Source organism: Callorhinus ursinus, unplaced genomic scaffold (assembly GCF_003265705.2).
Source record: "Callorhinus ursinus isolate GAN/ISIS: 27379988/994484 unplaced genomic scaffold, GSC_fseal_2.0 scaffold9, whole genome shotgun sequence".
Lineage (NCBI taxonomy): Eukaryota > Metazoa > Chordata > Mammalia > Carnivora > Otariidae > Callorhinus > Callorhinus ursinus.
In genome coordinates, this window is record NW_027397071.1 from 29,137,668 (window position 1) to 29,152,492 (window position 14,825).

Sequence of the window (14,825 nt, forward strand, 5' to 3'; positions counted from 1 at the left end):
TTGCAAGAATACCATTAGTCAACGTATATGGAAGTGTCAGCAGATAAACCAATTGCCTTACACATCTGCTGCTTCAGTGACTTGAAGTGAAATCTTGACAAAAGCTTTACTACTGGATCTCAAAAAATTTAGTGCCCTAATTGTCCATATGTAATTGTAGCTTGTTGCTTCTAGCACTCTATGCACTTTAAAAAATATTTAAAAATATGGGAATGATTTTTTTAAGATTTTATTTATTTGACAGAGAGAGAGAGAGCACAGCAGGAGGGGAGCTGGAGTGGGAGAAGCAATCTCCCTCCTGAGCAGGGAGCCTGACACGGGACTCTATCCCAGAACCCTAGGATCATGACCTGAGCTGAAGGCAGATGCTTAACCAACTGAGCCACCCAGGCACCCCCAAAAAGATGGGAACGATTTGATGGTGAATAATGAATTAAAATTTAAGACATTAGCAGATTACTAAATATACAGTTTTGGTTGAAAACATTTTTCCTAAGAATTAACTGGCCAAATTTTGCTAAAAATAGCTTCTGTATGATATATTTTTCTACTATAAAAAAGGAGTAAAGTTGGTTTTAAGAAATTACACTGGATGCAATTAATGGTTGGAAGAATGGCTCACTTATATATTTGAGTGCATCATAATTGTTTTTATTTAAGAGCTCTAAATCATGTAATATTCTGCTTTCGTCATGTTCTAGCCATACTTCCTTATTTTTAAATCCCTACATTTAAGGGCAAGCCTTCAGTAGACCTATAAAATAGTTACCCGCCCCATATCTGAATTCTGTTCAACAGTTAAAATTTTTCCTTTTGTTCACCTAACATTAGAGCATTTTCTTCATATTGCTACTTAATATTCAAAGTTTTTTCAATTTTTTTGATAGTACAGAATTTCATTAATATTAAAGTTTTGCCTTTAGATGAAAGAGGATTTCGAAAATAAGAGTATATGGCTGTAAGCAGTGTTTCATAAGGGAAGTAAACAGTATTACAGCAGTTATCTTGCTCTAGTCAGTGCTTACTTGGTTTATCTTTTAGAATTGGTCAGTCTCTTGAGCAAAAGCCTACCGTTTGTTCATTTTGCAATTTTTGCCTTATTAATACTTGAGTATAGTCCAAGGCAGTAATTCTCATCTCTGGCTGTTCATTACAATCACTTGGGTACCTTTAAAAGTAGTAATGGTAATTAAAGTACTGATACCTGAATCTTATCCCCAAGTATCCTAATTTAGGTCTGACATGGAGCAAGCTTACAGATTGGTGGTGGTGGTATGAAGGCACAGTAAAAGTTAACAAATGCAATGCCTTTTTTTTTTTTAATTCAGAAAATTTACATAACTCAAAAGTGTCACCTTTGTTCAGTGTTCTAAATCAACTTATTTTGTAATCTAGTTATCTGGTAAGAAACTGCATAGACCTCTTTTGTTTTGTCTTGCCTGTTAATCTGAACCATTTTGCAGCCACATGGTTTTACTTTAATTACAGCAAGTTAACACCACAAAATTAAGATTTGGGCTGTTGGCTATATATAAAAACCTCATTAGCCCTAAAAATTTAAAACAAGAGGTTGGTCAGGTTTGTATGAGAGGGAAAAAATTATTATACATGACCTAAGGTATGTTTCCTCTAAGTCTGCTTGTTAGAGTTTTTATCATGAATGAATGTTGTACTTTGTCAAATGCTTTTTTTGCATATTGAGAAGATAATACGGTTTTTATCCTTCATTTTGTGAATGTGGTGGATCACACTGATTGATTTGTGAATATCAAATCGCCTTTGCATTCCTGGGATACATCCCTCTTGATCATGGTGAATAATTTTTTTAATATATTGTTGGATTCAGTTTGCTAATATCTTGAGGATTTTTGCATCCACAGTCATCAGAGATAGTGGCCTCTAGTTTTCCTTTTTGTAGTGTCTTTATCTGGTTTTGGTATCAGGGTAATGCTAGTCTCGTTGAACGAATTTGGAAGGTTTCCTTCCTCTTCTGTTTTTTGGAATAGTTTGAGAGGAATAGGTATTAATTCTTTAAATGTTTGGTAGAATACATCTGTAAAGCCATCTGGTCCTGGACTTGTTTTTTGGGAGTTTTTTTGAATACTGATTCAATTTCATTGCTAGTAATTGGTCTGTTCAAATTTTCTATTTCTTAGTGATTCAGTTTTGAAAGGTTATATATTTCAAGAAATATATCCATTTCTTGATTGTCCAATTTGTTGGCATAAAATTTTTCATAATAATCTCCTATAATCCTTTGTATGTCTACGGTGTTAATTCTCCTCCATTTGTGATTTTGAGTCCTCCCTTTTTTTTTTTTTTTTTTGATGAGTCTGGCTGAGGATTTATCAGTTCTGTTCATCTTTTCAAAGAACCAGCTCCTGGTTTTAGTGATCTGTCCTATTGGGTTTTTAGTCTCCATGTATTTATTTCTGCTCTAATTTGTATGATTTCCTCCCTCCTACTGTCTTTGGGCTGTGTTTCTTCTTTTTCTGCCTCCTTTAGGTTTAAGTGTATCCCAAGAATTTTGGATCCTTGTGTTTTCATTTTCATTTGTCTCCATGTATCTTTCAGTATCTTTGATTTCTTAGTAGATCCATTCATTGTTTAGTAGCATGTTGTTATTTAGCCTCCATCTATTGGTGTTCTTTCCAGATTTTTTTTTTGAATGATTTTCATACCACTGTAGTCAGAAAAGATGCGTGATACGATTTCAGTCTTTTCAAATGTATTTGGACTTGTCTGTGGCCTAACATGTAATCTTTTCTGGAGAATATTCCATATGCACTTGAAGAGAATGTGTAGGGGCTCCTGGATGACTCGGTTGGGTAAGCATCTGACTATTGATTTTGGCTCAGGTAGTGATCTCGAGGTCGTGAAAATCAGCCCCACATAGGGTTCAGCGCTTGCACAGAATCTGCTTAGAATTCTCTCTCCTTCTCCCTCTGCCCCTGCCCCTCACACACACTCTTAAATAAAATCTTTAAAAAAAAAAAAAAAAAAAGTATTCCTCTGTTTGGATGGAATGTTCTGAATACATCTGTTAGGCCCATGTGGTCTAATGTGCCATTCATAGCCACTGTTTCCTTGTTGATTTTCTGTCTGGATGATCTGTCCATTGATGTAAGTTGGTATTAAAGTCCATTACTGGGGCGCCTGGGTGGCTCAGTCGTTAGGCGTCTGCCTTCAGCTCAGGTCATGATCCCAGGGTGCTGGGATCGAGCCCCACATCGGGCTCCCTGCACCATGGGAAGCCTGCTTTTCCCTCTCCCACTCCCACTGTTTGTGTTCCCTCTCTCGCTCTCTGTCAAATAAATAAATAAAATCTTTAAAAAAATAAAAGTCCCTTACTATTACTGTGTTACCATAAATTTCTTCCTTTATGTCTGTTAATAATTGCTTTATGGATTTAGGTGCTCCTATGTTGGGTGCATAGATACTTACAATTTTTATACCCTCTTGTTGGAAATAACAAGTGTTGGCAAATAAATGGAGAAAAAGGAGCGCTCATGCACTGTTGGTGGGAATACAAATTGGTGTAGCCACTGCAGAAAACAGTATGAAGTTTCCCTCAAACTTTAAAAATAGAATTACCATATGATCCAGTAATTCCACTACTGGGTATTTACCCAAAGAAAATGAAAACACTAACTCAAAGATATAGGCATCCCTGTGTTTATTGCAGCGTTATCTACAATAGCCTAGATATGGAAGCAACCCAAGTGTCCATCGAAGGGTGAATGGATAAAGATGTGGTGTATGTATACACACAGGCACACACTTTCACGCTCACACACAGTGGAATATTAACCATAAAAGATGAAATCTTGCCACTCACTACAACATGGATGGATCTAGAGGATATAATACTAAGTGAAGTAAGTTAGAGAAAGACAAATACCATATTATTTCACTCGTGGAATTTAAGAAAGAAAATGAACAAAGAAAAACAAAAAAAAGACTTAAATACAGAGAACAAACTGGTGGCTGTCAGAGTGGAGGTGGGTAGAGGGATGGCTGAAATAAATAAAGGGGATTAACAGTACACTTATCTTGATGGGCACTGAGTAATGTATAGAATTGAATCACTGTATTGTACACCTGAAACTAATATAACACTTGTTAACTATAATTCAGTTTTAGAAACCACTTATTTTTAAATGAGGTGGAAATTGGATTCAAAAGTCATGTTACTAATAAGGCAAATTAGTTATAGAGCTGAAGTAGTTTATTTTTTGCTTTCCATTGGGAGGATGGGTTAGAAAGTTTAAGGAAACCTATTAATCATAACTTATACGGAAATAGGTGTGGACTCCCAAGGGAAAAAATGCAATTTTGCATGTCATTTTTATATTTTTCTAAAGGTGTTCATGTGTTTCCATTTAAATTATTTGGGTCAGTATAATATAATGGAATAAGGACCTACTGGTGTCTAGAGATAGATTGTCTACACAAATGAGCTTCTTGAGGCCTACAAAAAAGAGGGCTACCAACCTGGTATTTAAAAAATAAGCTTGCTCTATAAAAGTTACCTAACTTTTTTGATTTCTCTTCCATTGGGTAGTTTTCCACAAATGTTGAAGGTCAGCATTTTTTCTATGCCAGTGATGTTACTTTAAAAAGTCTAGATGCTAAGGGGGAAAGTCAAGGAACTACAAGTTTAACCTTTTTAAATCCTTTCATCCTTTGTGCCCTAGAGAATTCCTGTTATAAGTAGCATATATTTTCTTATGTGAATTTGTGTGATGCCCAAGATGCTTATGATTATGTCACTGAAAACGTATCATAATTTGTAGTTAATTTCATTTACTTATTCACCATGAAAAACCAGTGTTTTTCTATGAACACCACAAATTGATAAGTAAAATGTCAACTAGCATCACAAATTAATGCTTTTAGGGGAACCTGGGTGGCTCAGTCGTTGAGCATCTGCCTTCAGCTCAGGTCATGATCCCAGGGTCCTGGGATCGAGCCCCATGTCGGGCCCTCTGGCACGGCTCTGCTCAGCAGGGAGCTTGCTTCTCCCTCTCCCGTGTTCTGCTTTCCAAAAAAAAAAAACTTTTAAAAAAAAAAAAAAAAAAACAATGTTAGGCGGCTCTGAGATAAATTTTCTTTTTGTTTACCCTAAACTGAAACTAAGCACAACGTACTGTACAAGTATATCAAAGGAACTCAAAATATTTTTAAAGTTATGTAATGAAAAAGTAATTAATTCTGTTAAATGAATAATTCTCTTCATTCAACACTCATACATGAAGCTTTGTGTCTAGTTCTGGAGGTAGTTATGATAAAACATTTCCTCTCCACAGTTAAGTTATAGAATATTTATAGTACATTATAAGAACAGAATTCTCAGGGGACCTGGGTGGCTCAGTCGGTTAAGAGTCTGCCTTTGACTCAGGTCATGATCCAGGGGTCCTGGGGATCAAGCCCCGTATCGGGCTCCCTGCTCCGCGGAGAGCATGCTTCTCCCTCTCCCTCTGCTGCTCCCCCCTGCTTGTGCATGCATGTGTGTGCACACTTTGTCTCTGTCAAATAAAATCTTAAAAAAAAAAAAAAAGAATTCTGCAAAAAGTACCTGCAGGATAGGAAATCAACAAACGTTTTCCTGGGCAAAGTCACATTTGAGCTGCCTATTCATTAAAGAACACGTTTCTAGTATTTTTAACCAGTTGTTTTGTGGTACAGAGAAGTGCTTTCCACGAATGCCTTACAAGTCTGCTGGGATGCAGAATCCTTGAGTCCTTGAGACAGCCAAATAGGGACTGGGGATGCACAGGGCCCACCAAGCTAGGCATCTCCAGCTATAAGCAGTCTCCTCTTGCCCCAGTGCTCCATGAAGTTGTTAACCATTTTCCACGTGTCATGATATGGAGAATATTGGGAAACGGGTGTAGAGAAATGCTATTATGTAAGGTAATGGAATCTCCAAGGGATCACAGACTTACAAATAAAAGCTAAATCTAATAACCAAATTATAACTGGCCTTAGTACTTTTTTAACTTTCTTCTGGTAATATATACATAACATGAACTTCACCATTTTAACTATTTTTAAGTGCACATGTATCTCCAGAACTTTTTCATCTTCCTAAACTGAAACTCCATTCTCAGTATACAGTAGCTCCTATCCTTCCCTCCCCCAGCCCCTGGCAACCACCGTTCTACTTTCTCTCAACTTGACTGCTCTAAGTACCTCATAAAAGTGGAATCATACAGTATTTATCCTTTTGTAATTGCTTTATTTAACTTAGCCTACTGTCTGCAAGATTCATCCATGTTATAGCATGTGTCATAATTTTCTCTTTTTAAGACTGAGTATTTCATTATATGTATATATCACATTTTGTTTAACCATTTGTCAGTAGACATTTGGGTTGCTTCTGACTTTGGGCTAGAAGTGGAATTGCTGAATCGTATAATTCTATTTTTAATTTTTTAAGGAACCACCTTTTTATTTTCTGTAGTGGCTATACCGCTTTACCAACAACAGTGCCCAGGGGTTCTAATTTTTCCACATCTTCACCACCACTGGTTTTCTGTGTTGTTTTTAATAATAGCCGTCCTGTCTAGTGTGAAATGGTAGCTCATTGGGGTTTTGATTTGCTTTTCCCTAATGATTAGTGATGTTGAACATCTTTTCATGACCTTATTGGTAATATGGGCTGATATTTTTAAAGATATTCTGGGGGCTTGTCTAACAAGATTAACTAAAAAAATTAGATCTCCCTAATATCAAATTTTAATGCTGCAGAGAATCTTTGGAGATCATCAGAGTTCTTAATCTGAAATCCATTAGTGGTTTTAGAGAGTCCATGAATAGCTCAAAGCAAAAGTTCATCAGATTCTCAAAAGTATCTGTGATCCTCAAAAATTTAAAAACCTTTGATCTAGTTCGGAATCTCCAAAATGTTTAAAAAATATATATCATTATCTCTTGGGTATAGATGGAATTAAAGTAAATTTCTAATTTCTACTGTGTACTTCTTTATATTTTCCGAAGTATTTAAAATAATCATAGTTCATAGTGCATGGGATATGTATGCTGTTTTAGAACTTAAAAGGTAAAATCCATCTTTAGCTCTTAGACCTACAATAAAAAAAAGTGTAAAAGCCAGCAAGAAATAAAATGGATATAGTATGTTTTTATAATTGCCTGCCTTCTCTTAGAACCCTAGCATCCCCATGTCACTACAAAAAGAATGGGCAGGGTCTACAGCTGAAAAAAAAGTGATGTTTTTCCATTGAATCCATTTCATCTGAATTCATTGCAGTAAAATTTTTGAATTAGAGTTTTTTTGTAATGAGCTTTTACTATAAATTGTGCAGGTTCTATATAGCTGGAAAAGCAGTATTTATCATTTAATTCATTTCAAGTGAATTTCATTAAGGGAAAATATTTGCATTTAAATTATTTCTAACGAGGGGTGCCTGGGTGGCTCAGTCAGTTAAGCGTCCATTCTTGGTTTTGGCTCAGGTCGTGATGTCATGATCTCATGGTTTGTGAGATAGAGCCCCACCTTGGGCTGCCTCTGTCCGTCTCCCCACACACATGCGCAGGATCTCTCTCCCTCTCTCTCAAATAAATAAATCTTTAACAAAAATTCTTTCTAATAATATTTTACTAGTCTTTAATATCTTTACATAGTATATACTATAATTTTTAAAGGTGTTGAGGTTTTGTTTTGTTTAAAACATTGATTGCTTAATTTTAACCAACCAGAAAGAATATCCATGGCCATATCCATAGCTATTTATCTATGATGGATAGATGAATACAAACCTGTGTTCAATTTAGCATTCTAAAGAACTATAGGAAATCTTTAGAATTTTGTGAAGAATTTACAAGGACATCTTACCTATTCAAATTCATTGTCCATTCTCCACATCTCCTTCAATCTTTTTCCAAGTAGGGCTTAAATTCCTCAATCATGTAATATCCATGGGCCTCTATTTCCTCTTTTATCACACTGGAACTACATAGTTCTCTCCAGCTCTGAACATTTGATTCTCTTACCTGTTTATCTGTAATATTTATTTTAACTGAAATAACTACATTTTAAAAATTATAATGGGGGCGCCTGGGTGGCAAAGTTGGTTAAGCTTCCAACTCTTGATTTTGGCTCAGGGTCGTGGGATTGAACCTCACGTTAGGCTCCCAGTGTTGAGTCTGCTTGAAAGATTCTCACCCTCCCTCTCTGCCCTCCCATCCCCACTCATGCATGCCGTCTGTCTCTTTCTCTCTCTCTCTCTCTCTCTCTCTCTCCAAAATAAATAAAATCTTAAAATTATACCAGTTTTTTAAATTCTTGTTTTTCCTTTTGTAGCTTTATGCAGGTGCTATTCTTGAAGTTTGTGGATGAAAATTGGGGAGGTTCCCTCAAGTCCAAGGTATGTAAAATTATCTCCAGTAAATTCTCACTTTAATTTAAAACCAACATTTTACAAGAATACTTTCATTAAATATTCCCAAGAATAAATTTTTTAGGATTATACTTTCTCAGCAGTGTATTTTTTCCACATTTTGTTTTCATGGAGGTAGAGTTTTATAGTAATTGTTGAATACAAGGTTACTTTAAGCATAATATATGATACAACACATGATGAAGTGGTTATTTTCTTAGGAGAGCCTCTCCTTAAATGTAAATTTTACAGGAGCCTTTGCTTTACCAGATATAAATGTAATCCCTTTAAGTAACACACCATTCTAATACATCTTAAATGTAAACTGATTTATATAAAATGCTCATAAGGGAGAGTTGAAGTAAGTGAGAAACCGTGAAGAAGAGAATTAATTACCATAGAGCTTGAGGTGCAGAGGAGAGGCAGTCATCCATGTGCGTTCCTCTCAGGGAATTTTAAGGATAAACATATGACAGGATAATTGTGAAAATGTATCCTTCTGGTTGACATCAAATTGTAATGCAGCTTTGCATCTCCAGAAAGACTTGGACTAAGACTTTTCTATTCTGTCCTGGCATGTCATTTGAAAATCAGTTTTATAAACTGAAATTGTATAAAGGTAATGAAGCTATTTTTTTTATATAACAAATACATAAGTGCTCAGTTTATATACCTTGTTTTTATTTATGCTAACTTTCTCATGGCTTCTCACCTTGTTTACTTAATGGCAAGAGATTTTTTTGGACTTAGTATCTTTTAAATTGCCTATATTCACACATGCCCTTTATTGCTGACCTAGAATTATTTATAATAATATATTGCTCTTTTTGGCACAGAAATGTAATAGAGTAATAGTTTGGCTTGGGGACATTTTGTATGAGGCCCAAAGCAGATACACATCTAATTAAATACATTCTTTGTCAGAATAAACATATTCTAATATAGCACAGAATATATCTACTTCTGCTTAGGGAAAAAAATTCCTCCTGCTGATTTTTTTTTTGCCTTCAGCACACTCAAAATTGTACCACAGTTGGTTTTGGTTTTTATGTCACTTCTCTAAATGATAGTTTGATCACCCTTATTCCTAGAAATTGCTTTTTAATTATATTATTCACACTTACTGACTTGTTTTATTAATAATCTTTTGTGACTTAGATTTTCATGAGGTTAAGAGTAACTTTGATACCACAATTAGCCTTATTTGTGATACCAGATTTTATTATGTCTTTGGTACTAATTTCTACAGTTGGAAGTTCAGTCTTTAAAGCTTGAGTGGAGTTTATCAATCCTTGTAGTGGAACTTAATTCTGTATATTTCTTATATATAGTTAAATTATCATACTTTGGGTACATGTAGTCATACTGTCTTTTCCTTTTGAAAACAACTGGCTGGATTTTAATTCTATGTATAAATATTTAACACACAAGTTTTTTTTAAATGAAAGTGATTTATTTCTGTAATGCATAGCCATATTCAATATAATTATTTATAATGCCAATGTTTTCTGAGTCTGTGAGGAGCTGTATATTTTAAGTATAACCATTATTATATTCCTACTTTCAGACTCACTATCTTAAAGATATTCTGGAATAGGGCATAAAGGACAGTTTCACTTTTTACAGTAATTACACATACCAAGCTAATTTTCATGTCATCTTTGCATTGTCTTTGTCATCAATATCCACTAGCCTCTGGGATTATCATAACTTTCACTATACTTTATCTTACAATAATTGTAATTTTTTTAATTCACTTAATTTAAAATACCCATGTCATAAAACAGAAAAGAAAATTAATGTTAAATAATTCCAGAAGAGAGAACTAAATTTTGAAACATTTTATTGAACTTAAACCACTCAGTATTTGTGGGGAAAAAAATGTCCCAGATTATATTCCAAAGCCAATTCCAGCTCCAGCTCCTAAGATTCTTCTAATTTCCATGTTTTGGTTGTATAAGTATGAATACTTCCTTGTAATCCTTAATATTTTTAATATTGAAGTATAATTGACATACAGTGTTTCCCATGTACAGCTTTGATAATTTTATATATTACACAGTGCTAACCACATTAAGTGTCATCATCATCTGACACCATACAATGTTATTACAACATTATTGACTGTATTCTTTTTATCTCTGTGACTTACTACTTCTTTTATAACTGGAAGCTGGTATCTCTTAACCCCCTTAATGGCCCAACCCCTCCATCCACTTCCTCTGTGGCAACCACCAGTTCTCTGTATTTAAGAATCTGTTCATTTTTTGATTATTTATTTCACTTATTTTTTAGATTCCACATATATGTGAAATGATATGGTATTTGTCTTTCTCTGGCTTATTTCACTTAACTTAATCCTTCTAGATCCATCCATGTTGTCGCAAACGGAAATATCTCATTCTTTTCTATAGCTGAGTAATATTCCATTGTGTATTCCACACTTTTTTTTTTAATTAAAATATAGCTGACACACAATTTTACTTTAGTTTCAGGCATACAACATAGTAATTTGACAAGTCTGTACCTTACGCTATACTTACCATGGGTGAGTTGTCATACAGTGCTATTACAATACCATTGACTACCTTCCCTGTGACTCACTCATTCTGTAACTGGAAGCCCATCTCTTCTACTCCCATTCTTCCATTTTACCCATCTCCCCACCACACCTCTTCTGGCAGCCATCAGTTCTCTGTATTTATTGTCTGTTTCTGCTTGAATTTATTAATTTGTTTTGTTTTTTAGATTCTACTTGTAAGTGAAATCATATAATTGTCTTCTCTGACTTACTTACCACAGTACCCTTTAGGTCCTTTCATATTGTGCAAATGGCAATATCTCATCCATTTTTATGGCTGAGTAATATTTCAGTGTGTGTGTGTGTGTGTGTGTGTATACTACATCTTCTATATCCATTCATTTATCAATGGACACTTCGGTTGCTTCCCTGTCTTGGCTATTGCAAATAATACTGCAGTAAACATAGGAATACATAGTTTTTAAATTAGTGTTTTTGTTTTCTTTGGGTAAATACCCAGTAGTGGAATTAATTGGAATATATGGTATTTCTGTTTTTTAATTTTTTGAGGAACCTCCATACTGTTTTCACAATGACTGCACCAATTTACATTCTCACCAGCAGTGCATGAGAGTTCCTTTTTTTCCACATCCTCACCATCACTTTTTATTTCCTTTTGATTCTAACCATCCTGACAGGATAAGGTGATATGTCATTGTGATTTTGATTTGCATTTCCCTGATGATTAGTGCTGTTCATCATCATTTTATGTGTGTTTGCCATCTGTCTTTTTGTAAAAATGTCTTTTTAGGCCCTCTGCCCAGTTTATTTGGTGTTGAGTTCTATATAAGTTCTTTATATATTTTAGATATTAACTCCTTATCAGATATATCATTTGCAGGTATCTTCTCCCATTCAATAGGTTGCCGTCTCATTTTGTTGATGGTTTTCTTTGCTGTGCATAAGCTTTTTGTTTTGGTATGGTCTCAATAGTTTATTTTTGCTTTTGTTTCCCTTGCCTGAGGAGACACCTAGAAAAATGTTGCTAAGGCTGATGTCAAACAGATTGCTGCTTGTGTGTTTTTCTAGGACTTTGATGATTTCAGGTATCCCATTTAGGTTTTGAATCATTTGGGGTTTATTTTTCCGTGTGGTGTAAGACAGTGGTCTAGTTTTATTCTTCTACATGTAGCTGTCTAGTTTTCCCAGTACTATTTGTTGAAGAGATGGTCTTTCTCCCTTGTATGTTTTGCCTCCTTTGTTATAGATTAATTGACCATATGAGCATGGGGGTTTTTTCTTGACTTTCTATTCTGGTCTGTTGGTCTGTGTGTCTGTTTTTATGCCAGCACCATACTCTTGATTAGTACAGCTTATATTTTGAAATCTAGGATTTTGATACAGCCAGCTTTGTTCTCAAGACTGCTTTGGCTGTGGATGCCTGGGTGGCTCAGTTGGTTAAGCGACTGCTTTCAGCTCAGGTCATGATCCTGGAGTCCCGGGATCGAGTCCCGCATCGGGCTCCCTGCTGAGCAGGGAGTCTGCTTCTCCCTCTGACCCTCCCCCCTCTCATGCTCTCTCTATCTCATTCTCTCTCTCAAATAAATAAATAAAATATTTTTTTTTAAAAAAAAGAATGCTTTGGCTGTTCAGGGTCTTCTGTGGTTCCATACAAATTTTAGGATGATTTGTAGTTCAGTGAAAATGCTGTTGGTGTTTTGATAGGGATTTTGTCACCTCTGTAGATTGCTTTGAGTAGTATGGACATTTCACAATATCAGTTCTCCCAGTCCATTAGCATGGTATCTCTTTCCATTTTTTTATGTCATCTTTAATTTCTATCACAAATGTTTTATACTTTCTAGAGTGCAGGTCTTCCATGTCTTTTGTTAAGTTTGTTCCTAAGTATTTTATTCTTTTTGGTGCAGTGGGATTGTTTTCTTTATTTCTCTTTCTGCTACTTCATTGTTAATGTTTAAAACTATAACCTGTATATTAATTGTATATCCTGAAATTTTACTGACCTCATTATCAATTCTAATAGTTTTTTGGCGGAGTCTTCAGATTTTTCTATATATAGTATGTCATCTGCAAATAGTGGCATATCATGTCATCTGCATATAGTGGCAGATTTACTTCTTTCTTAACAATTTCTTTGCCTTTTATCTCTTGTTCTTATCTGATTGCTGCAACTAGGACCTCCAGGAGTATGTGGAATAAAAGAGGCAAGACAGCAGTGGACATCCTTGTCTTGTTTTGGATCTTAGAGGAAAAGCTCTCAGTGTTTCACCATTGTGATGATGTTGGCTTTGGGTTGTTGTTTTTTTTTTATATGGCCTTTATCATGTTGAGGTATGTTCCCTCTAAACCCACTTTGTTGAGTTTTTATCGTGAATAATGGATTTTGTCAAAGGCTTTTTCTGTATCTGTTGAGATGATCATTTGGTTTTTATCCTTTGTCTCGGTGATGTAGTGTATCAAAGTGACTGTTTTGTGAATATTGAACCTTCCTTGCGTCTCTAGAATAAACCCCACTTGACTGTGGTGAATGTTCCCTTTAATGTATTGTTGACTGATTGAATAATTTGTTGAGGATTTTTGCATCTATGTTAATCAGATATTGGCCTGTAATTTACTTTTTTTTGGTGTCAAGGTTAACACTGACCTAATGGAATGTATCTTCCTTTATTTTTTGGAATAGTTTGAGAATAGTTACGAAGTCTTGAAATGTTCCGTAGAATTCACCTGTGAAGCCATCTACTCCTTGAATCTTGTTTGTTGGAAGTGTTTTGATTACCAGTTCAATTCCTTTAAGAGTTAATTGGGCTGTTCGGGTTTTCTGTTTTCCTTCCTGATTCAGTTTTGAAAGATTATATGTTTCTAGGTATTCCATTTCTTCTAGGTTGTTCAGTTTGTTGGCATATAATTTTTCATAGTCTTCTCTTAAAATCTTTTGTTTTTCTGTGGTGTTGGTTGTTATGTCTCTCATTTCTGATTTGGAGTCCTCTCTTGATGAGTATGACTAAAGCTTTATCAATTTTTGATTATCTTTTATGCTGTATTTTTAGTCTCTGTTTATTCCTGCTCTAAAAGTTTTTTTTTCTTCTAACTTTGGGTTTTGTTTGTTGTTCTTGTCCTAGTTTAAGTGTAAGGTTGTTTGAGATTTTTCTTGTCTCGTTTACAGGTCAGCCTGTTTTGCTATAAATTTCCCTCTTAGAATTGCTTTTGCTGCAACCCATAGATTTTGAACCATTGCATTTCCATTTTCATTCGTCTTCCTGTGTTTTTATTTCCTCTTTGATTTCTTTGTTGACCCATTGGTTGTTTAGAAGTATGTCTTAATAAGGCTGGTGTAATGGTGATGAACTCCTTTAATTTTGTCTGGGAAGCTCTTTGTGTCTGCTTCAATTCTGGATGATAATCGTACCTGTAAAGTACCCTTGGTGGTAGGTTGTAGGGTTTGGGCGGGGCAGGAAGGGTTCATTTTCCTTTTCAGGACTTTGAATATATCATGCCACTGCTTTCTGGCCTGCAACATTTTTGCTGAAAATTCAGCCAATAGCCTTGTGGGGTTTCCCTTGTATATAACTTTTTGCTTCTCTTCTTGCTGCTTTAAAATTTTTCCCTGATCTTAAACTTGACATTTTAATTATTTTATGTAGTGGTGTGGCTCTCCTTAGGTTCATCTTGTTTTGAACTCTTTCTGAACCTGCATGTCTGTTTCCTTCCCCAGGTTAGGGAAATTTTCAGCTATTATTTCTTCAGATAAGTTTTCTGCCCCTTTTTCTCTTTCCTTCTGGGACCCCTATAATGCAAATGATGTTGTCAAAGAAATCCCTTAAACTCTACTTGTCTTTTTTTTTTTTTTTTTTTAATTAAGTAGGCTCCATGCCCAACATGGG

The 14,825-nt window shown here is 35.1% G+C and overlaps 1 protein-coding gene across 1 annotated transcript in view; it reads left to right on the top strand.

Annotated features, from left to right (window-relative positions):
- SELENOF (selenoprotein F) overlaps positions 1-14,825 on the top strand; it is a 56,693-nt gene that overhangs the window by 21,450 nt on the left and 20,418 nt on the right. The window contains exon 3 of the mRNA XM_025872124.2: positions 8,327-8,390. Within this exon, the coding sequence (XP_025727909.1) occupies positions 8,327-8,390 (64 nt within the window). The remainder of the gene's footprint in view (positions 1-8,326; positions 8,391-14,825) is intronic.